Source organism: Aplidium turbinatum, chromosome 18 (assembly GCF_918807975.1).
Source record: "Aplidium turbinatum chromosome 18, kaAplTurb1.1, whole genome shotgun sequence".
In the NCBI taxonomy this organism is placed as follows: Eukaryota; Metazoa; Chordata; class Ascidiacea; order Aplousobranchia; family Polyclinidae; genus Aplidium; species Aplidium turbinatum.
The window spans coordinates 15,901,205-15,925,810 of NC_137489.1; the positions used below are offsets into that span (position 1 = coordinate 15,901,205).

At 37.8% G+C, this 24,606-nt stretch overlaps 2 protein-coding genes across 2 annotated transcripts; both read left to right on the forward strand.

The window, feature by feature from the left end:
* LOC145787769 (carnitine O-palmitoyltransferase 1, liver isoform-like) lies at positions 1 to 20,135 on the forward strand. The gene is made up of 16 exons (XM_082599591.1): positions 1 to 352; positions 765 to 801; positions 1,374 to 1,483; positions 1,882 to 1,998; positions 2,301 to 2,374; positions 4,698 to 4,834; positions 5,120 to 5,259; positions 6,363 to 6,543; positions 6,844 to 6,942; positions 11,309 to 11,443; positions 13,001 to 13,174; positions 14,153 to 14,313; positions 14,745 to 14,811; positions 15,978 to 16,157; positions 16,455 to 16,614; positions 17,588 to 20,135. Exons 1-16 carry the CDS (start codon positions 60 to 62, stop codon positions 17,695 to 17,697), a joined length of 2,175 nt encoding a protein of 724 aa, XP_082455717.1. The 5' UTR covers positions 1 to 59; the 3' UTR covers positions 17,698 to 20,135.
* Positions 20,136 to 21,015: 880 nt separating this feature from the next.
* On the forward strand, positions 21,016 to 22,649 carry LOC145787207 (protein FAM200A-like). Its single transcript, XM_082598929.1, has 2 exons — positions 21,016 to 21,681; positions 22,635 to 22,649. The coding sequence occupies exons 1-2, from the start codon at positions 21,016 to 21,018 to the stop codon at positions 22,647 to 22,649; spliced, it is 681 nt and encodes a 226-aa protein (XP_082455055.1).
* Positions 22,650 to 24,606: the final 1,957 nt, after the last annotated feature.

The window sequence follows — 24,606 nt, forward strand, 5'->3', positions numbered from 1 at the left end:
TGTCTTCTTAATAAAATTTATCTTTTGTATGGTAAACAATAGATTGATTTGCTGCCATCATGCAAAAGCTATCTGCTGGAGCTAAATTTGCTATCCAAGATGATTCTGAGCTGCTTTACATGACCATTGCGGTGGTGGTGACAGCCCTGTTTGCGACTGGTTTCCATGCTGATCTTGATCGCACTGTGACAATGTTGGCCCCCGAAGGAACATCTTATCCATTTCCTGCTCAAACAAGGCTTCATGCTGCAAAATTAGCGGCGGCAGTTGGTGGATTTTTGATTGGAATCTTTTTTTGGACAGTATTTGGAAAACTTCGATGGTATCTTATTAAGCAACTTTTAACATACAGGTAGTGCACAAACAAATCTTTAACATGACTGTTTTATGTGCTGTCAACTAGTTTGTGAAATTTAGTGTTTATGCCGAGATTATTACTTTTTGTTTTCTTTTTGTCTTCGCTAATTAAGCTACTAACCTTTAAGATGTTGTCTTTCATTTAGTTGATAATATGTATTTTGTGTGTCATTCGAAAACTTGTTTTCTAGTCACATCTTTTCATATGCAATGAGACCCAGGCTAAATCCTGCCTAATTACATATCCACCCCAGTTCTGATCAGAACCAAAGATGCACTGGCAAGTGCGAAACATATTTTCTGTTTAACATCTACTGACAACTGATCCTTGTTGCCTTAGCAATTAAGGTTTTAGCTTTATGTACTATTGTACTTAGAAAGTCCTATTATTGAATTTTTTGTTTCAGGGATTGGATTTTCAATCCAAAGAATTTGAAAACACGGGTATGTTTCAAAACCTTTTTTCGTAGTAGCAGTTATATTTCGTGATTAGGAATTAAAAATCAATTTTAGTTGTATGAATAAGTTTTAAAGAAACAAGAAACTATACCCACATACATGTATATATACTCTATACTTGGAAAGCGTGATCTTATACTGACTGCCTGCTAGAACTCTCATTCCACAAAAACGATCCTCAAAACGAATATCAACATCCAAATTAACTCTTACATTTAACTCAATGGAAAAGGTAATGGTATTCTAATAAGACTTTTACTGGTCTCCACCCACAAATTAGTCTCTTTACATTGATTGGACTTTTGCAGACAATGAATCAATGTTAAGAAAGGACTAATTGGCTAACTGGGATTTGTGATTTTGAGTAGTAGTATGAAAGTATGTAGTATGAAAACGTCATTTGTTGTAGTGAGATTTTGGGTTTAATACCTTCTCCCAATACACATTGTTTGTTGTTGTATAAAGACAATTGTGTACATGCCAGCTAAGCTTGTGATCATTCAAATACATTCATCTCACCTTGCTGAATTTAACCATGCGTTTTTTGTTTTTTTTAGGCGTGGTACTTTTCTCTCTCAAGCCTTCTTCCAAGAAAACGATTTCTTTACACTTTTCAGCATGTCCTGCCCAACTATCCACTCCCTGCACTAGAGGCCACTTGTACCAAGTAATGTACAATTTTACATTGTTCATGCTTTCAACTTGTTTATTTTTTCAACAAAACATCAATCTACTGGGTGACCCTTAAAACCAGAGCTCACACAAAAAATCATTTGCCTTAGTGGATTTGTTGGGTTACTTTTGCTGTGAGTCATCTTGTAGTTTGCAAGTTGCATTCATCTATTGAACATTCATCATCATCATCATCAGTCGCCATCTCCGTTTGCAGTAGATTGCGCATCAACATGGGTTAGTTGCTTCCAAATTTCCAAAATTCATAAACAAAATCAAAACTTTTTTATGGCTTAACGCCCTTCTTTATTTTTTTCAATTGTCGTGTAGGCCTATTGACATTGTTTTTTCATCTTTTTAATCAAAATTAATTGGTGGTGTTTATTACTATAGAATGCTTAATGTTGTGGAACCACTAGTAAGTGAAAAGGAATTTCAAGACATTAAGCAAGAAATGGGGAACTTTCAAAAAGGAGTGGGCCGTGAACTACAGAAAGTCTTAAAGAAAAGGTAGATTGTTGTTTCACATATTTTGCTGCATCCTTACCAGCATAAAAAGTAAGTTTAACTAGAATCTAAATGACAGCACATACTTCATGCAGTATAATGTGACCTGGTCGTGATATCATTGAGCATATTGAGATTCCTTTAATGTATTTGTTAAGTTTTTATTTGGAAAATATTTTAAAATGTCTTTTTTATGGAAAGCGTCTTGCCAATTATCGTATTTTTCCCACGCTAGTAGGCTGTATTCATTCACTACACATGAGATTTATGTATTGATTACAACATAACCTTTGTGTGTTTGCCAGGTATGACTCTGAAGCGAATTGGGTTGCTGATTTATGGGACAAATACGCCTACTTAAGCACGAGAACACCTATATGTGAGTTTTTGTAATACCTGTGCTTTAACCTTCAGCATATTGACTCAATGTTTTTGCATGTGGACACATGACACTCTGTGCCTAAATGACTTCTGACCTACTGAGCAAATCGATCTTGTTTTATGTTTGTCTTTGTGACGTGCATCAACTCATCCTACACTTTTTACATTGATGATTTAAGTCTGCTGACTGTTTTGCTAGGTTTTGGTCAGGCAGCAAAAGTTTTTTACATCATTTCAACGAGTGGCAACGTTGTCAGTCGTTGAAATAATGTAACAATTTCAACTTTTGCTGCAAAATCGCAAAACTATCAGGGGATTCAGTCTCTACCTTCTAACCAGCAAAAGTTACCATTTAAACATCGTTTTGCGTCACCAGACTGTGGAACGATGTGAAAATGGCAACTTATTCCAGCTGGGTGTATACTTTGGTTTAAGGTGTGTTGCTTTTTATGCAACACGACGTTGCATTAACGTACAAGAACGTACACATATCAATCACCGGACGACACATTACATTGCCTGCAGTTGTCTTGCTTGAAGAGACAGTTTGTCACTTGTTCGTTTGACTAGATCAATGTTGAGGCTTAAAATTTCTAAGCCTTCAAAGTATGTATTTCCACGACAAATAAAGGCGTCCATCTATTGCTGGCGAGGTTGGTTTGAAGCAAATGCCAGATTGCTGTGGTATGAGCTGTTACGTCTTAAATTTCAATAGCTCAAACCAGAAATTTGATATCTTCACCCATGCTTGTGCACTGAGAAGCCCGCGTTTTACGAGCTCAGTAACTCAGACAGCAAATTTATCGCTTTTACATTGATTCAACGTTTGCAGACACAAACGTTGAATGTGGGCAGAGCCAGTCCCATTTTTGCATTGTTTCAACCTTCATAGACATTGAATCTGGAAACATTTTGTGTAAACGAAGCGTAAAGTTTCCAATATGTTGTCTTGTAAAAATGATTGAACAATGATTTGGAATCAGTTGTGTGTATGAGGCCCTGTGCAATATTCGGTCGGCAATTCGATCTACCGTAGAACTGGTTAGGAAATGAGCATATCTTTCGTCGCATAATAAACAAACACGTCATTGCACAGCTGTGACCAATTTCGAAAGTGTGTGTTCTGAGCACAGAAACTACTATGTTTTCAAAAATACCGGTTTCATGGATGGACTCATGAAACGGACTTTGTAACTGCTATTTATAAATTATTAAGAGCGCACTTTGCCCTGCTGCAATCGGTTTTAACACAACGCAGCATCGCTAACACTGGCTTCTTTTATGTTAGTCTAATGTTGCGTAGTGTTACATTTATGTAAATTTATTGTCTTAAATTATTTGGCTCACCAAACGATTGGTGAACACAGCGCACGACCAGCGTGAGAGGGGGTTTTTGCACTGTGGAGGCTCAAGCTTGCAAATAAGTTTTATTCTATCAAGATATCATGTTTTAATTCAACACCTCAGGCTGAATACAAAACGAAGAACTGGAGTTTTCTTGTCAGATGTCACTTATAAAAAAAATTCATATTAATCTTGTAATGTTGGGCTTGGAATTCGAAACTACTGGTACTCCTTGTTTCCTCACGTTTTTGCTCATTGATAAAAGACGATGACAGGTTTACTCCAAATACACTCAAATCGAATTACTAAAAAAACGGGACTGCTACTATTCGATGAGTCCGATTCGGTGAGTTCCTAACCCCTAACTCCTAACCCTAAAACGGCAATGATAATTAGGCTACGGTACTCAATAATTAAAAAAAAAAATTGAAAAAATCCTCCGTTAAGGGGTCGGACTCACCGAATCGGACTCACCGAAACGGGCCATTCCGAAAAAAACAAGGTGCCTCGGTGAACCTTAGCAACAGCAGCTTCACAGTGAACTGTTAGCTTAACAGTCCCTACTGCCTTTGTCAATTTTGCTAGTGTAGGCAGATCAACAAAACCTTATGCTAGTGTGGAAAATAAACAGACACCTACTGTAAGTAATTTTGCAGTTGCTGCAAATGATTATTTTTCTCCTCAACCGATTCGCCTGCAACAACCGAAGGTGTCAATTGTTGTTTGCAGCTGAATGAATCACACCCACCCTGTTGAATCACCACCACCATGTATTGAACAAAATGGTTATTTGGCCCGAGAGCTTCCCTTCTTACAATCACCCGGCCTATTCTTAAAAAAATTGGCGACCTCTGTTCTACAGTCTACACCAAAGTGTTTCATGACTTTTTTTTACTTTCTCTCGATTCTTAGAGCCTAAAAATATAACAATTATTTTACTTGAAGCCTGATTCTTATTTATTTGTTTTTGTTTACAGATTACACCAACTTTTGCAACCAAGGGGCTTTGAGGAAAACTGACATATCTTCAGTCGATTACCAACCGCAATGCGCAAGAGCGGCCAGCTTAGCTTATCATTATATGAGGTCTTATGAAATGATCCAGTCAAGAACGGTAAGCTGATCCGTGGATTCGTTTTCACTGAAATTCTTTCATTTCGATCTTGGCCTTACGCCGAGGAGTTGAAGATTTAAATTATGTGAACTGGAAGGCAAGAAAAATTTCTTAAACTAGTTTGTTCCTGATGTCACGGCTGGAGACCTAGCCAAGCATTAAATTTGTTAGTGCAAGAGTTGTTGCTGGAACGGAATGATGGACGTACATTCAGTCTATTACTACCTAGGCAATCGTTATCTTAACGCCCCAATGTTAGATTTTTTTCAAGTCGATTTTTTTCAGTTAGCGCCTTTGCTGGTGCAAGACCTGATACCGATATGCTCATACCGGTACCGGTACGTGTATGCTTGTACCAGGATACCAGGAACTGCTATGGATGAACTGAAAACCTTTGAAGGATCGAAACACATCATTATTTTCAGGTACCGGCATCATGACTTTCATGTGTCTGCTTTCATCTACCAGGAGTGGGCATTTTTAGATCGTCTTAACGTTGCTATACCTTGAAACCAGGGCCAGATCAAGCAAATAACGTTACGATGGTGGTGGGGAGGGGTAATTTCAACAAAACGTATTGATATGTAGGTACACATATATCCGACCTTGTAAATACACCATAAATAAAGGTACTTTTGAGGGGAGAGCGATCGCTCCCCTGGATTCGCCACTGCTTGAAACCATGGCAACTGTTCTTGGTTTAGTAGTTTTGGTTAATTAGTTTGTTTATCTGTTTGTATTTATGAGCGAGATCGAGTAAAGTAATTTTTATAAGAAGTCTTCGCTGCAATAGTAAATTAGAGCTTTTCGGAATGGTTTAAAACTTTAAATAACCGCTTTTGTTCAAAGAAAAACAGAAACAAGTCAGATATAATTACGTCAATATGTTGGATACGATGTTTGTTCTGATGATGTCATTGCAAGTTATACTACTTGTTGACTCGTAATATCTAGATTTGATATGTTTGAATTGATGATTAACGTTAATTCAACGCGTTAAAGAACAAAAGCATTATAGTTACATTCACCAAGTCTGCAGGCGACGCTTGTGCGTACGCGATTTTCCTTTGCAGAAATATATTGCAAATGTTTGGTTGCAGAATCTTTCTATTCCAACTAAGTTGTGGCACGGTATCAAGCGTCAGCTGCCAACACATTGCATTGTTACGCTTTATTGGCGCAATGAGTCTTGTCTCACGTGACCTTTGTATCATAGTCGTGTTGTGTATACGTATAGTGCATTAGGTAACTGATTGATTCATGACTTCAGTAGGTTTTTCAAAGAAGCACCATTCATTTGATTGTGAAAAAGAAAAAAACAAAGTTGCTATTATTATGTTATCGAGTGAAAGTCGGAAAACTACAGGTTCAATATGAGCACTCAACTTAAACTGTGCCGTTGTTGCGTGGTTAAAGACTTGTTTACGGATAAGTACGAAGATTAGCTGCTTTTTTGAAACATTTTTTTGCCCTACTAATTCTACTACACATAACATCGTGTTACAGTGTTCTGATGTCCATATTTTAGAAAGGGAATCATGTTTCGTCTTGATCTCTATGCCACTGATTCGTCCGGAAAGGAATCCCTTCTTGCTCCCGAAGAACTACAAGCTATATTTGAAGGCATCATCAAGGACACAGCAGATGTTGTGGACACTCAAATGAACCCAGCCGTGTTCACAGGACAGAACAGAACCTCATGGGCGGAGGTGAAATCCTATTGTAGTCAATTTATGTGCATTTTTTCTTAAATACGGTTTCAGATTGCGGTTTTTTGCTGTAGAAGGCTTGAAACGTCCTAACATCTTATTCTCCCATAGTCTGGCGATATGCATTTTAAAACGAACTGGTGTACAAAAAACTTTAAAAGTGGTTTGTTAATGTCAATGATTTGTAAACATTAGTTTTAAAATCGTTAGATTTCACTAGCACTATTTTTCCAGTTTTTTGCTCAGAAAATTTTGGCTTCAATTAAGATATGACGTTAAATTTTGTTCTTTACTGTTCAGGATAGAGAACAATTGATGCAAATTCCCGTCAACAAAGCATCGTTGAACGACGCGGAAAGCGCGGTCTTCCATCTTGTTCTTGAAGATACTTCTCCCGAGGTACTTTTGACGCCCTTTTTTTTATATATTTTTTCAGTGCACCTTCAATCCAGTTCAGTTTATTTATTTTTTCTGCTGGCGAATAAACAAAAATAATTCGCACAGCAAGGATAACAGCGAAAGACCAAAAAGGTTACCAAAGTCAGCTGCCACCCGAACATATGAGCAAAACACAAAAATTAAAGAACATAATCTCCGTACTTAACATAATACGGTGAAACAACAAAAACAAAGCAACATAAAGACTATGTGCAAAGAGAAAAGCAGATGGTATGTTTTAGGAATGATTACTGTACAAATTTTTTAAGAAACATTTATATTCAAGTTTAAAAGTAATGTAAGACGTTTTTTTTTTCGTTTTTTTGGTATTGATTCCATAATAACACTCCATTGAAACATAGCATCTCATACCAAAGTTTGATTTCATAGATTTTAAGTCATGGGAAAGGGCAGAAACTTTACAGTACCGAAACTTAGATACAGGAATTTCTCACGATATTTCAGGATATGCTCATTTTTTTATCACCTATTAAAAGTTTGGCTACCTTCAAATTTTTACAAAACAAATTGCTTTCAAAAAAATAATACCACAATGATTGTTCTTAACCGGTAAATTCCCGGTCAGCAGCAAACTATACCGAGGAATGAGAAATAGTTTTCAGTATTACTTAAAGATACAGGACAGTGAAGTTGTACCTTGTTAGCGAGGACAATCGTCGTGAGACAAACGGATGATCTAAGACAGTACATTTCCGTATTAGGCAAGGTTGCCAAATACTTTTTATATATCCAGCCAAATCGCCACTAAACAGTAGCCTAATTATTTACAAGTTAAAACAAGCCCAAAAGTAGCCCAAAATTGGAAAGTTATTTAATGGATAATAATTTTTTTTTGGTTAAATGAAGAATGGACTGAAACGGTTTAGGCGTGCGTAAAGAATAATCTGTTGCGGAAAGTTATGTTGATAGGAAATCGCGAAAAAAATGCTTGTAATGTGCAGTCTTGAGGCTGAAAGCTTTTTCAACAAATCGTTAGTTTAAACTAGTTACTTACAGACACCCAATCTAGGGCCAACTACCGATAGCGGCGCCGGTGGCAATACAGCAAAAGCTATATTAGGTATTGGTTAATTGGTTCTATAAAGATGGAAGGATATCCTACAGTGTATGAATTGGGCGTGTCAAAACACTGACTAGCAACTGTTTTTACATCCATTATTTAAGCGACTTTTAACTACTCGTCTTCAAAATCATATCAGCTCCCTCCGGTGTTCGTCGTCATCATCCATTTGTTCTTTAGCAGATGAGATCTGTTTGTCCTTGCTAACACGGGTCCTCTAATTTTTGCAATCTTTTGCCATGCTTCCCGGTTGTCGGCTCGTGGCATACGAGTTTGAGTAGGCCATGTCGGGCTTGATTATATTAGTTAGTTCCAAAAGAAAGATGACAAAGGAACCCGGGATAGATCAAACTTGGTGGTCTGTGGCAACTGTCTTCAATTTTCCGCTCGTTTTTTACTTCAATGCATTCTTTACCAATAGCCGAGCCACACAATTTACTGCGTGGGTCTGATTTATTGGTAAAATCTGATAGCTAAAATATGCACATTTAACTTAATCTCTCCATGAAAATCTCGTCCAGACAGTGAATAAATCTAAAGCTTACTGCCTGACACGCGCTTATTTTTTACATTGACTTTCCATAAGACGATGCTTGCGAAAAAACGGCATATTCTGCTTGCAAGCATCTGTCAAGTGTAGTATATGAATGCTTGGTGTCGTTTGCGAAGTGTGCGTTTGGTGTTTGACCAATGACCATGCCACTGGATGGTAAAAGAACCGTCTTGTCCATACCGGTAGTCAGTCAGATGGAGAGTCTTAAAATTATTTCTTTCCAAATTGCAACGTGGTAATGACAAGCTGGTATCATTCGGACAATTTTTTTTATCAGACTTACCAGAAATGGACAATGACAAATACGTTTTTTTGTATTGAAGGGGCTTTTGATAGTCAGTTGTCCAGAAAGGCTATGGAAATTGACAAACACTGATTTGAACTATCTCCCCTGAACGCTAGCCATTAGGTAGAGTACTTTGAATTTGAAGAAGTTTTGTGACTGAAAATAACGTAATTGTATCTTCTGTTCAGAGAAACTTTGGAGCTACCGACGTAGGTTTAAAAAGCTCATCTCCGCAAATCAAGTTTTTTTCCGGCTTTTGTTACTTAGAACAAAGTAGAATTGTAGAACGACTTACACTGTTTGCTGTCTACAATTAATCATCTCATGAAGATACTAAGAAGTAAGAAAACACAACACTCACACTAAAATAAGCGTTTGCTTCCGTGGTGATCAGATTACATTCTGTGTCTACTTTCCGAAGCCTGTGCAACCAAGGATTACGAGCAGCTATAATTGGATAGCTTTGCTTTCGTGGTATGTGACCGTGCTGACCCAAATGGCTCAGAGCCGTCTCTAAATCCTTGTTTTTTTTAGGAAAAAGTCTTTTGCATCACCAAGTATATCATTTATCACTGTTATTTTTTTAAGACCCATTATACTTTCAAGCAAATTTGCAAGTAACTCAATCGGTGAGCCATCTCGTTCTGAAAGGTGATTTTAACTTACTTCCAGGTGGTGCTGATTTTTGTTTGAAAAATGATTGCAAATTAATGTAAAAAGAACTAAAACGTAAAGAAATCTATGATGAACTAAGACTAAAAGTGTTTCTTAACAGCATTACGTCAGTGTATGTTCAATGCATGACAAAGCAGAGACAATCTGTTGAGAAAGTTTTAACAGCAGTGCGGTAAAATTTCTTATTTCCTGAATTGTTCTCCAGTGATAGTGGCATATGCGGCACCACGCCTCCTCAGTCAACCAATCCAATTGCGTTGACAAAGTAGAGACAACCTATTGAGAAAGTTTTAATGGCAATGCAGTAAAATTTATTATTTTCTCGATTGTTCTCTGGTGATAGAGGCATATGCGGCACCACGCCTTCTCAGTCAACTTTGCGTTGTTTTTCATGGGGTACAAAGTCCAAATATGCAGACAGATGCCATCGTCTTTTTTGACAACATTGACTAAATGTTTCCTTTAACACTAATGTGGGAACTATCTTAGATTTTACTTCCGAAAGTTGGGATTTATTGATCTGTATGTGCAATATCTCTTGATCAGCAATGTTTTTTTTTTCTAAGCAATTTTAATAAGCTGTTAAGTTCTGAAGTAAAAGTTAATCAAGTCAAAGTAATGTTTTTTCTCTCACTATTTCGAAAAGAATACAGTAATATTATTCCAAGGTTTAAGCTGACCTTTTTATGTAAAATTACAATGGAAAAATCTGAAACAGTTTATTTTCACAAATTCGAAAAGAAATAAATTTATCTTGGGCGGAGTGAAGACAGGCATGATTTTTGTGCTCTCGTTGAAATATTTAACTATAACTTTGTTTGTTCAGCTCAAACATATGAAGTGCTTGGTGACTAACCAAATATTTGTACTTGACATACCACCCGTTGGTCAGGAAACTTTGTTTGGAAAATTTAACTGGTCTATTACTCACCGGTGGGATGGCGCAGCGGATGAGGTGTTGGCTTTTCTATGCAAACCTGGTTCGACTCCCGGCCTGAGCTGGTTGTTGAAAACACCGCAGTGTATAAAAAATTGGGTGGCATAATTGCTGAAGAAAAGGCGGCCAAGAGAAAGGAACTGGCCACCCTACTCTCCTTAGTGCCGAAGGTTTAGGCTTAGTATAATGAGAACCATATCTTCTCATTCCCGACAGTTGAATCCAGTATGGGACCACCTTTACCTATTTCTTACCAATGTGAATACTGTATAGCTAAGCATAAAACAAAATCAACTTATTTTGATTAAACCTTTATATTCAAAATATAGATGTTTAGTTTGTTGTGGACTAAGTTGACACCTGGTTTCAAGTGGTAGCAGCTTGCACCATTTTTAACGATTTACCGAGACACAATTGACTTCACCATATGGTAAACTGTATCATGTAAAGGTAAAGGGACGATTATAGTCCGATCAAGTTTTTATGAAGAAATCTTTCGTGTTTTTTGACAAAACGTTATCAAAAATAAAAGATTCCTATTCGGAGAAACTTATAATACCACGATGATAAAAACAACGATCCATACCAACTTTTATCTACGTTATCTACTTTTTAAGGTGTTGCCACCGTGCCGTATTTTAAACTGATTATTCTGCTTTAGTATCATGCACGTTGTAACGTCTGCGTTTTGTTGCTTCTACCAATTTTAGACTTCTGCTATGTTTGGCATATATTGCTTTTCTTTGTGAAGGTCAGAAATAAAAACTAACTGAACTGTACGTTTTGTTAAACCAGGAATTAACAGAAGAATGCTACAGCAACTTATGCGGAAGTGGTCTGAATCGCTGGTTCGACAAGTCCCTCACTATCGCGGTGTACGAAAATGGCTTGGCCGGCGGGAACATGGAACATGCGACAGCCGACGCTACGGTACATTTCTTTGCACATTCGCTTGATTTCAAAATTTTCACAGTTCTTTTTAATCTTAAAAATACGTCAATTGAACGTATAATTTAGCAAATTTAGGTCGTAGATTATGAAGCCTTGTTAATGTCCAGTTTGGTGTGGCCCAATTTAGAGCTTCTTCATCATTTACTTATCTTCATCCATTCGGGCATATCCGGACACTATTAACATAGTTCTCCCAAGCATCTGTCCCTGATCAAATCCGACAGTTCGTGTTTCTACACTCCAGTGCTCTCTTATTGGTGGAGAAAGATGTTTGCTCGCCTACATCTTTTCTAATGCCATAGTTTTGTTCACGAAGAAGAATATTACAAATTTCTTGTTGACTTCTAAAGCAGTAACCTGCTGACTGCAATCTTTCTTAGGTCGTGTCAGTGAGTCGTGTTTAAACCTTGATGTCATGCTAAATTGGGTTTTAAAATAGCGTTTGCAATGTTCGTGTTTTGAGTTGTTCCTGTGTCTTCATTATTGCGTGATTACGTCAAACATCAACCTATGATAACAATGACCAAGCATGTTTTCATTGGTTGGGTTTGATCAATCAAAAAATCGGTACGCTACATACAGTAGTAGAGAAACACAATTTCTTTGATGCCCAATGTGTAAGGATACAGCAGCACTGTGTGTGTCAAGGTATCATAATCCGCAGGTCACATCATCTTAATTTACCGTGTCCCTGACCTGGTACGTTTGTGTCATCTCTCTGCGCGTTTTGACACTAATTTTGTCACTTTACAATAAGTAGTTTTTGAAATACGTGAAAATTGGTATATTCGGAGCTCGCGTGAATTAAACGACAAAACTGGACATTGGCTTCTCGTCCTGCCATCTGCCCATGCCATAAACATGTGTTAAGGACTTAAAAAAATCTCCCGCCTTTATAAAGAGGAAGAAAAATGCATGGAAACATGGTTGAGACTTTTTTTAAACTTGTCACAATCTACACCTAAGATCAAACTAATATTTTTTTCGGCGAAGAAACGCGACAAAATTTGCTAACGCGGCTGGTTAATCTCACCCATTTCACAAATGTTATGTTTATACAAACGGCCTGTTTTAGCTTGGTGCTGCGAGTTCGCTGTGGTAGTAGCGGTTTGCACTAGCTTTCGGAACAACACAGTTTCCTGCTCATGTGCTATGACGAATGGTGTTGGAGTCAGTGTGTCGTTGTTTTATGCGGTTCTTTCTTTGGCCTGAGGCTGCTGTCTTAATTGCTGTCTGTTGAGTTTCTGTGTTGTCAGGCGTAATTCACCTATTTTGTGCGAAACGAATTATACAGTCTTTTAGGTTTCAATGTTACTAGATCGTTGTGCTTGTGTTTTGCGCTAGATTGTCTTTCTATTGTTGCTACACTAAGTACCCGATCTAATGAGTAGACCTGTTAATTTGAAATCTTTCAGATAAAGCAACTGATATTGTTGTGATAGTAAAAGAAATGGAGTGACAAAGGATCCTTGAGAAATGCATTCACAACAAAAGCTGGCAAAGTAATTTGTAAACAATGACCATCTTGCTTTTCAGTTGACTAGCAGAATGCTTGAGTATGTTTGGGGGAATGGCAGATACAGGGATGGTAAAGCCTACGCTGAAGACTCTCTCACTCACTCAGTCCTACCCGTGCCCACGAAACTGGAGTGGAACTTAACACAGTTCTTGTCAGTCATACCGAAGTATTTGGAACAGTTGGCCTTATTTGTAAGTCTGTACTGAAAAACACCGTTTTTTTTTTATCTTAAAAGAACGTTTATATATGATGATGTTGCATTTTTGATCTATAGCTTTACAGTAACTCATTTAAAGTTGAGTCATGTGTCAAAGGTCGCCGCATCCTTAGCTTTATTGACGATGTAGTATCGTTAAACATGGGCGAGACTGAATATACTGAAGGTTGTAAACAACAGTTAAGTGGGTCACTATGTGAGCAAACACAGTCGACCTTTTTCAAGGCTGACCTGTTTGATTCTTAGTTGTTAAGGTCGATTTTGTTAAATTTGCTGCTTTTTTACGTATGTTGAACATTACTAGACTTCCAAACAACGTTTGTACAGAAATGTTTTGTTTCAGAAAAACCTTTTCTGGAAACGGAAATAACTTGTATTTGTTTGCTTGTTATGTGGCTTTGCGTCATAGGCAGCACATGAACATATTGAACTATGCCCCTTTGTATTTTTTGTTTTTTATTTCTAAGGATTTCTCGAAAGAGATTGTTTTTGATCGCTAAAGTTAATTATTTTGTATCAACCGTCGTGAAATCAATTACACCAGCTTTTTTTTATAGATTTTTACAATTCGGATTTTTTTTTTTGCAAAAAAACTTTCAAGCTTTTTATTTCATAGTGAGATGATTGGACGCCTGTGCTGCAACCTTGCTTGATTTTTTATTTTGTTCTTAGTTTCTGGGTTACGTTCCACAAAGGGTTGCCGTATTACAACTTTGTAAACAAACATTTCTAAAAAACTTCTCTTGAAATTTCTGTTGATAATTTTTTTCTTATTTGACAACAATAGCTGTTTTATTATTTGTAGCTTTCTCTCCATGTATCCACTATCTTTACCTTTAATGCACGGTGTAAAAGAAATTACTATGCTGTACCTTTTTACTAATGCTGTACCTTTTTAAAAGTCAAATCGAAATGACTTTGATGTGCAATATGATCGTATTTTTATTGATAGAAAAAGAACATTGACATTGAAGTAATGAAGTTGTACCGCGGGAAAGAAAGCATTAAGAAGCTGCGCATCAGCCCAGATGGATTCATGCAAATGGCGCTGCAGCTCACTTTCTACAGGATGCACCACACAGTCCCAAAGACGTACGAGACAGCTATGACGCGGTAGGAACGTCATCATCATGTCGTTTGCTTTGACTACTTTGTGAAGTTCTCAGCTAGCCGTCTTCTTTATCTTGTAAAATTCTGATTTTCAGGCCGGGTAATGCCTGCCGATTGATCCTTTGTTTTTATATCATTGTTTTATTTTGTTGACTCTTTCAATTAATTTTATGGGATAAAATTTTGACTTCAAACTTATGACTTCAACCTGTATCAAACTTACGATTTCAAAAGAGCCCTGAGCAACTAAAACCAAAGTTACTGCGAGTTTTTGTACCAAATTTTCAATAAGCTAAAAAAGTTTAAAATTTTTGACTTCGGCTGGCGCTAAATCTACCTTTATCTTGATTCATAATACCAACTTCTAGTTGTTGTGATTACTTTTTCGAACGTATATGACTGAAAGATTTAAAGACGTAATTTCCTCTTTGCAGGTTTTTCAAGTACGGTCGCACAGAAACAATACGCACAGTATCCAAGCATTCTGTTGCTTTCACAAAGGTATTTTCTAGTTTTAAGCTGTGCTTTTTACTTTGTGTGATGATCGCGTACGTTGTTTTGCTTCGCGATTCAGAGCTATTTCGTGTCATAGCCATCTTTGACAAGAACTTAAATAGTTCATTGTGAAGAAAGGGGCGTTCTTCCCGGCTATCAGCATTTGTTGGCTCTTTTCTTTCCACAAAGATAAGAGTTAAACTGACTGGTAAAGCGACCTAAGCTGGTGGACTTACCCCTCCGGGTGCATCGTCACCCCTAAATCACGCCGCTCTCCGCCGCCGCGGGGTGTGGCAGGCCGGTTTCTGAAAGTCTTCGACCTGGCTATGTTTGTTTGTGCTCTCTCGCCGTGTCAATTATTTGTACCCGTGCGCTGTTGATGCGAATAAAACAGTTTAACACCTACGGTGCGATACTGATGAGCCCAGCCTCATGGGCGAAACACGTGTCTATCGCTGTCAATTCTTGCTACAAATCGGCTGCCGAGAAACTTAAATAGTTCATTTGACTAATTTTTCAGTTGTTTTCTCTCCACAAAGGTAAGAATTCAATTGACTGGCAAAAGCAGCGGTTGAGAACTATGTGGCAAGAACTAGTGGTGCGGTACTGATGAGCCTCATGGGCGAAACACGTGTCTATCGCTGAGTTCTTGCTACACTTGACTGCTGAGAAACAGGTGTGAAGGGTGTCGGTTAAAACATTCGGGTTCGTGCGTTGGGTCAACTAGATACCGAATCCAAGATGAAAATCAACTGGTTTATTTGCTTCCTATGCTAGCTTTGTTTCACAATTAAAATTAAAGCAATCAGCTTCGTTAAACAGACTTTTCTAAAGAGAATAGCAGTTACATTCGCTTCAATTTGCTCTGATTAGCATTTTTGATTTGTGTCATTCCTTTTGTAGTGTTAAGAATAATTATTGTGTGATTGTTTTACAATTTTGCACAGAACTATGATCGATGCACAGCTTTTTTGCAATAGAAATTTCTTGTTTTTATTTCAATAAACTTTTTTGTTAACAGTAAGCCCTAGCAATCAATCACATGTTAATTCACAAAGTCAAAAGCGCAAGAAGTGAACAGGAAATCGTATTGGGTCTTGGGGACTTTAATGGGCACGTTGACAAACTTCTACATCAACTACACCACAAGTTCACAGTCAACATATATTCAGGCCATAGATGACCCCCAGTCAACCAAAGAAGAATGCATCAAGCATCTCAAAGCCGCGATCAGCTGGCATCATCAGTACAAACTGGAGGCTATGAACGGGCAAGCAGCGGATCGTCATATGTTCGGACTCTATATCGCTTCCAAATTCCTTGGCGTTGAATCAAAGCTGTTTAACTTTAAGGTGGTCATGTCAATTTCTTAATCGTAGGCTAATAGTTCTCTCTATTTCTTTTCTCGCGCAGGGGTGTAACGAACGTTTCATGATAAAATTTATTGCACCCTGAGTGTGCAATTGACGAACATACAATGGGCATGCTTTAAATTGTAAAACTGCAGCCTGTCTGGGTTTTGAACTAGGATCGCATTATTAGAATTCAAGATCTAGTATTTTTTTCATTTTAGAATGGTTGTAGTTGGTGTTTGAATCTTACTTCTCTGTTTCTACGATTAACTTTATATTTTGTACCAATATGTTTAGATTCTCACTGACTTTGACCAACTCTCTACTTCACAATCTCCATGGTTTTATGATAAAGTTCTTGCTGACAGTAGGGATATTTTTCCTGTCGGAGGTGCTTTTCCAGCTCTACGAGAGGACGGTTATGGTGTCTATTATCTCTTTCTTGGCGAGAAATTCAGTGAGTATAATTTGTTTCGTGATGCAAGTTCAATTGGTCGAATAAGGAATTTTTCTTTCTTGATGAACGCTTAGATTTTTATTTTTTAAAGTCCTTTTAATAATGTTTTTACGTTTTAGGCCACAAACATCAAAATTTTCCATGTTTGATTTTGTGTATTGTCTCCAAACATAAACTACAGTAGGTTATATAAAACCGTGGACATCTATAAAACTAACCGCGGGATATGGCACAGTGGTTGAATGCTGAATGTCTGAGCAGGCTATCAAATCATGTGTGAAGACGTCATAGCAAAGTCTGTTTATCTTCCCTTGAATTGGATGACGTTGCATAATATCGGAGCATTCTTGGCCCAGTTGTAAAATCTGCCTTTTGCACATTAAACATTTTCTGAAAACGTTGAATAAATGTGAAAAAAGGTTTTTGCTATCTGATTTCCATGAATTAAATGCGACTACTTGCTTGACAGTGGGATGATACAGCGGATAAGGTGATCGCTTTCCAATTATGGTTCGACACCCGGCCGAGCTGGTTGTTGAAAACAACGCCCATCTCTACCCAGGGTGTAATAAATTGGGTGGGCATAACTGCTGAAAGAAGGGCGGCCGAGAGAAAGGAACTGGCTACCCTACTCCCCTTAGTGCCGAAGGCTTAGTGCAATGAGAACCTTATCTTTTCATTCCTAAAAGCTCAGTGACTTACGGGCCCTTCACCTTTTTACTGGATTGACAACCAATTCAAAGCACCACTCATTAATGCGTCATGATTTTCATATCAGGCCGTATTTTAAGATGTCCCTGGTTTGACCTGCATCGCTTTCCGGCTTAATGCGTAACCACGATTTTAGTCAGTGGCAGGCGACACTGTTTCACAAATTCAGAGGGATTGAAGTTTTATTTTAGGAACCTGACCACTGCGGGTGCAAATCCTTGTGAAATTTACAGACTAACTTTGAAGTGTTTTGTGTTTATAGCGACTGTACACATCACAAGTTATAGAAGTTGTCCAGAGACGAACTCCGTAGTTTTTGGCCAGAAATTGAAAGAGGCGATCAACGACATGGAGAAACTACTGAAAAAATGAGCGGATCACCTTTTTTGCATCCCAAGATTACATTTCGCAACATCTTGCTTTATACAAGTTTCTGTCGATTATATTAAAAATAAAAAATACCGTTTTTGAAATTGTTTATTATTCTTAGCTACATTAGATCAAGAGATTACACAGTACTTTATTCGATGTTCATTTTCGTCAGTTTTACGTCAACATGGCAACACTTTCTAGCAACATTGTTAATTTTATTCTGCTGTTTTTACCTTTGGTGTTGCTAAAGATTTTGTCATAAAATTCTAAAGTACATTTTGTGATTTGAGTTGACACTAAAGTGTTCAACCGACTGCAGTTACACGTTCTGTTTTATCAATGCATTTTCAACGTTTTAACACTTATCTGCTACTTCTGAGTCGACCCAGTTGCGAATGGCGTTAATTTATCCACAAAACGTTTTTTGACCTTAATCTTAAATGTATTTGCCAGCCAAGTGGCTAGTTTCTAGCCAGCAGAATTGTTTTTTCCCTTTTTATTGTCGGCTGAAACATTGTAAAAATTACCAAATGTGTTGATCAGGTTACACCCCAACGTCAAGTGAATGCAGGTGTTTTTAGTAAACCAATAAGACTATTTTGTATCTTATTTGCATCGAACCACATTATCTCAGCATTGTTTACAAACTTGTAAGCTTTTTATTGGCTAGAAAATCATTATTGATCAATGCAGATTATTAAATATATACAGATAACTTTCGGAGATTCTACAGTTGTACATAGTTTGCATTGCGTGTTGAAGTCGTTGATTGACTTTCGTTTACCATATGATTGAAAAAATTTTGACTGACATTTTGATTTTTCTTTACACGAGCTTTCTTCTTCCTGTTTGACCAAAGTGTTTTCCATAAAAATGCCATGTGTCATGGACAGAAATTGAATGATTTTTTTAATTTTGGTTATAAATCTAAATTGTCACTTTATAAGTTATCACAGTTTTATTGATTTACAGCAAAAGTGAAATCTGTAGCACTTGAGGCTGCTGATACGCCATTCGGGCCCTCAGTCCAAAGGCTTTCCTCTTTCATTATGAAATTTGAAGCTAATGACAGAAGTGTTTTGTTCATCTGCAAAGAGTCGAATCCTCTGTAAAACAAGTTAGAAAATTACAAGTCCCCGGTTTACTACTTTTAGCTCTTCGAGATTTCGATCTTTTCCGTCCAAGATATAATTTTTAGCGTTTCCATTATATTGTGTTGTAATGCAACTTGTTTTCATTGAAATCGCACTGCATTGCGACATCTAAACTTCTTTTGTGTGATAATAGACTTGCATATCCTGATTGTATGTTTCCCGTTTGTTTTGTTTTCTCGATGCCCCAACTTCGAGAAGTTTTTAAATGAAGCTCATTGATCCTTTCATTTGATATCAACGTACAGTAGGTTAAAATTAGAAATTTTTTTAAAATCATAATTTTTTACGGAGTGACTTTTTCGTGATTTTGCTTAACTTATGGAGTGCAGTTGTTTCGTATCATTTGGCAGTAATCGAAACCAGGTAAACTCCAAGATCGTTTGTATTAGGAATCTTTTAAATTTTTTGTTACTGTTTTATAGATTTGCAGTTGGACGTTTTGGTGTGTGTGAGGCTACTTGTGTTTCTACCTATGCTAAAGAAACATGCGACATGATTCATGTGTAATAATGGAAAAAGGATAGACCCAAACATACCTCAACATAGGAGACTTTGCATGTGGGGATGCGTAAAAAGTCAGCCTGCAAATCAGTTTTTTTGAACATTAATTCAACGTCTGCTCAAGTTTATTTCATCAATGGCTCTCCACACAGCAAAATCCATCATTTTTTCATTTATTCAACGTCTGCTCAAGTTAAAACAATGTAAAAATAACGGATTTTGTTGTCTTGGTGGAACTAACCTTAGAGCAAAGACAATTTCGTCTGGCAAACTAGCCTATGTGTGTTTTACGGAGCAGATTATGATATATTTATTTATACATGTGTTTATTTTCTTTAACCCTAATCACATTCTTTCCTTGCAATGACCGAAGAGGCTGCGGCTGTTGTGTCTCGTATGACGTCATTGTTTTGATTGCGTTTTTATGACGAAATCGCATGTTGTGGCGTGGCTTTGTTTTACTGATGGAATGCAAACTAGAACGTGGTTAGCGTTCTGAAGAATTGCATTGTGGGAACCATGTTTGCAGAAGTGTTCTAAAGTCAGCTAACTCTTTAATTACTTACTACTTTTTTCCGCATTTCCCTACAACAGCATTAATTGTTGCACCAATGATTCAGAAAGAAAACCAATCCCTTTTAAATCGGCTGGTATGCTTTATGTCATTCAATCTGTGCTTGCTCTTTTTTTGCACTCAAAAGGACAAAAATTTATCAATTGATCAATTTTGTGGTTAAGCGATGCCAATTTTAACTCCTTTCTCAAATAAATGAAAAATATTTTTGTGTTTGTGACAAATCTACAAGCATCATGAGACCCAGAATCACAGAAGTATGCAACGAGCTGTTTCTCACGTAGGCTATACAAAAAAGATTCTTGTTTCACCCTACTTTAGCCTATATGAAAAGAAACTAGCCTAAAAAGTCGACTTGATTCTCAGAAAAGTAAAGGCATTGCTGCTTATCTTAGGCAAACGACTGGTGTGTCGTCTTATTGTTTTGAACAGGGATAGTTATATTTTGCTCTCCATCACTTCTTTTAACAGGTAGGAGGCTATATATTTTCAGCTTAGGCTGGAAAGAGAATATTTATTTTAGTGAATGTTTCAGGCTGTTCTATTTTGACTTCTTTACGATCGACTGCTGGGTCGGTTAGGCAACACAATTTCACGTAGATATACTGTAGCCTACTGAGAAGAAAGGAAAAAGCTGATAACAGTCAACAAAAACAGCAGTTCTTACAGTGGAGTTCGGCTTTGGTAGCATCTGTTGCTAAGTCCCGTTTTTAAATTTAAGGTAGAATTCCGCTATATCCTCATGTCTTCGTGTATGGTGTCACAAGCGGAGGGGGGAGTTGGTCTAGATCAGTGCTCTTCAACCGGGTATACTATATACCCAAGTGTATACCAGATCAAAACTAAGGTATACAGCTGGAGAAGGGTATATACAACAGCTTAGATCTGTGATAGTGGAAGTCACGACAGAGACAGCAATTGGCATATTTGTAAACTTTCAACCGGACCTACTGGTGTGCGGTTATTACTCGCCAACCTGCTTTGTGCTTTTGAAACAGACACGCTCATTTTGGATGCGTGTGCCGTGTGGTTTGCATTTGACTTTGGGATTGTTGCGTCATTAATGCGCAAGTACGGGCTTGTGATGAAATGACCTCCTCTTCTAAAAAACTTATTCTGCCCTCAAAGGTACGGCGGCTATCGCGAGGAAAAGTTCTTTCCCGTGTGTTTGAACTTCGCGAACAATTAGGGGCATTTTACACTGAACACGGAGACCCAAGGGCTTCCAAGTTTCGTGACATATTCTGGATTGCAAAGTTGCCTTACTTGGCGTCGATTTTTGGTCGTTTGAACCAAGTGAATATCAGTCTTCAAGGAAGAGAGGGTGATATGTTTCGGTCAACTAGCAAGATCAATGCGCTGAAGATGAAAATTGCACTCTGGAAAGAGAATGCTTTGTCGAGGAACTTCAAGGACTTTCCTGTATTAAGTCAATACATGAAAGAGTCTAGCTGGGAGTTTGAGGACGTTTCTACTGAAGATAACTTGTCTGCCCTTATTGTTGGTCACCTGAAATTACTTGCCGACAATTTGACTATGTATTTTCCTGAAAATAACGACCAATGTCTGGAAGCAAACTCGTGGAATATCCAACCATTTAATGAAGAACCAACTGAGGATGAGGAATTATTGGAACTACGTGCTGATTTAAATCAAAAATACTCATTTCGAGAAGTGGATTACACAGACTGTTGGGTATCTCTTCTTGAATTTCCCGAATACAAAAATCTCGCCCAAAAAGCCATTGATGTCTTGGTGCAGATGCCTACAACTTATTTGTGTGAAGAAGGATTTTCCAGTCTTGTTGAGATCAAGTCAAACAAACGAAACTCGATAGGCTACTTGACATTGATTCTTTAATGCGGGGAGGAATAGAGAAAGAGCTAACACCACGTTATGTCCAACTTGCCGAAACAATGCAACAACAAGCTAGCCATTAAATCTTCAATTTTGAGGTTTTTTGCACTTTTGCATGCGTAGTTTCTTGTGCCCAGTTCAAGACTACTATAATCACTTTAACAAACAATTAATTAATTATTAGTTTTTTTTACTTCCTGTGCACAATTAACATTGCTATTTGTGAAGTATACGAAGTTATTAAAAATTGAAAAAAGGTGTACCACGGACAAAAAGGTTGAAGAGCACTGGTTCCCAACGCATGGGTCGCGACCCAAAGTTGGGTCGCCTGATTATTTTTTTGGGTCGCTTGTTTTTCAGGCATATTGTAGCCTATCTTGGGCGAAAAATAACAATTAAAAAAAATTTAAAATGTGAAGAGGTCGATCACAATACTGGAAAATATAAACACAAGTCATGAAGCGTTTCATTCAAAAACGCTTCAAAAAAGCTGCTCATCCACATTAATATTGGAACTGGCAAATTCAATCCACAACACTTTTCATTAGGCTGTCATTCATCACTACATGTGTGCTTCTCTCTGTTTTTGTTTTATTTTTTGCTATTTTTTTTTGGGGGGGTTTTGTGGCCGTGCTAACTACTGATATATAGCCTACTACATAATTTTTCATTCAGGCATGTTTTAAACCTTTCAAGGTTTTGCCACCTTTTTCCGTTCGTTAACGTGCTGGTAGGTTTATATCGATTTTTGTAGTTGGTATCTTTTTCGTCCCGGACGCGTTAATGACGAAAAATAAAATGATTGATTGATTGATGTCGAGACATCGGAAAGCTTTGTAGCATGTTTTTAGTGCAAGAATGTTTAACAATTTTCGTTTTTATTATTAAATGTAAACCCCAGGGGCTCTATCCACTTTTAGAATTTGGGGGGGTGATTTTTGGACAGTGGGCTAAAATCGTCATAGTCATTACAACTTCTGGGGGGCTGCGCCCCCCAGACCCCCCATTGCAGCATCAGCTTCTTTCTGATTGAAGCATAGGGTTTCCAAGTCGTTTCACAAAGTATGTTTCGGAAAGGGCATTTTTGGGTAAGCAAACTGGTAGTCACTTAACAAGAAATAATTCTGGCACTGCAAATGAAAACTCGAACCAATCATGAACTTCGTTTTCCGTGACGTGAAAAAGGACGAAAAGAAGATGATACAAAGAAAATCAAGTGCTGGATTTTCTATCAGCTGTTTGTTTGTTTGTTTATTTGTTTTTCATATTTTTATCCTGCATTGCGAGAAAGCGGACTTGAGCGCTATGCATCGGTGTACGCCTTCTGACGTACACCTGACCCACGCTGCAGCCGACGACAATGTCTGTTTCCGGTTGTCTACTCTACTTATGACTTAAATTTGGTACTACCCATTACTCGAAATCGATCACTGGGTAGAGGCAATTATACTTATCGTGAAGTTTCTTTCCCAGAGAAACAACCAGCAAGTGCGGGGGGGGGGGGTGGAGTCGAACATGCAGGCTTTCGACTGCGAGCCCAACGCGCTAACCACTCGGCCACTGCTGCCGACTAAGTTGGCAGCTGGTTGGCTTTTTAGGGGTTAGGGTTAGAAAGTAGTCATTTCATTGACGTGGGTTCGATTCTCTCAACTGCTATTGCTCTTTTTTCTTCTGTAATTACCAAATAAAGTTCAAAACAAGGATTAACTCTCTGGCTAAGTGCGAGAAAGGTCACAATTGGACGGTAGCCTCTTATAACATGTTCTGATTGGTTGGCGGGGTCATTCTAGTCATTTGCAGTGGCAGCATTTTGTCTTGTTAAAGTGGCTACCAAGCAAACTAAGTTAAAACACAGTGTAAACGTCTGGCTCGTAGTTCAGGGTTGCCAAACATGAAATATATATTCATATTGATAAAAAATTCAAAATGTGCTAACAGCGAAAATATATTTTTCAAAATTTGATCAATAAAATATCACAAAACCTTTTCAAAGCCAAATGAGTGGGGGGGTGATTTTTCATTGATCACCCCCCCACTCCAATTAGTGGGGAGGTGATCACCCCCCTCACCCCCCCTTGGATAGAGCCCATGGTAAACCCAACAGAATTTCAGTCTCAAACATAAATTATAAAGCTTTGGTAGAGAGTTTGCTTTGTTGAACTATAGAGAAATAAAACATACTAACTTTAGCGGGCTTAACATACTTTATTTCACACAAAATATAACATAATTAAAATAAAATAAACTGTCGAAAACGTTTGAGTTTATTTTATTTTAATTATGTTATATTTTGTGTGAAATAAAGTAGGCTATGTTAAACCCGCTAAAGTTACTATGTTTTATTTTTCTATGGTTAAACATAAATTAACTTGCCAAAATTACGGGATATAGGCCTACATTGCAACGCGCACTATACCCAGTAAACATTGATTGTTGGGGCAACATTGGCAATAAGTTGGCCGCAACATTGGCAAGATGCAGACGCCAACGTTGGCAAGATGTTTTTTGCACCATTTGGATGCATCTGGCCAGCGTTGGCGTCTGCATCTTGCCACCGTTGGCGTCTGCATCTTGCCAACATTGGATTATGCATCTTGCCAACGTTGGCTACTGCATCTTGCCAACGTTGGCTTCTGCATCTTGCCAACGTTGGCAAAATGTTTTATGCACCATTTGGATGCATCTGGCCAGCGTTGGCGTCTGCATCTTGCTAACGCTGGCTTCTGCATCTTGCCAACCTTGGCTTCTGCATCTTGCCAACATTGGCTTCTGCATCTTGCCAACGTTGGCAAAATGTTTTATGCATCATTTGGATGCATCTGG

What these genes read in the sequence shown, in the direction of transcription:
- LOC145787769 (XM_082599591.1), top strand. Translation starts at nt 60, where the DNA reads ATGCAAAAGCTATCTGCTGGAGCTAAATTTGCTATCCAAGATGATTCT. An exon ending in AAGCACGAGAACACCTATAT is followed by an intron (nt 2,375 to 4,697) that starts GTGAGTTTTTGT and finishes TTTTGTTTACAG; the next exon opens with ATTACACCAACTTTTGCAAC. An exon ending in CAAAGCTGTTTAACTTTAAG is followed by an intron (nt 16,158 to 16,454) that starts GTGGTCATGTCA and finishes CAATATGTTTAG; the next exon opens with ATTCTCACTGACTTTGACCA.
- LOC145787207 (XM_082598929.1), top strand. Translation starts at nt 21,016, where the DNA reads ATGACCTCCTCTTCTAAAAAACTTATTCTGCCCTCAAAGGTACGGCGG.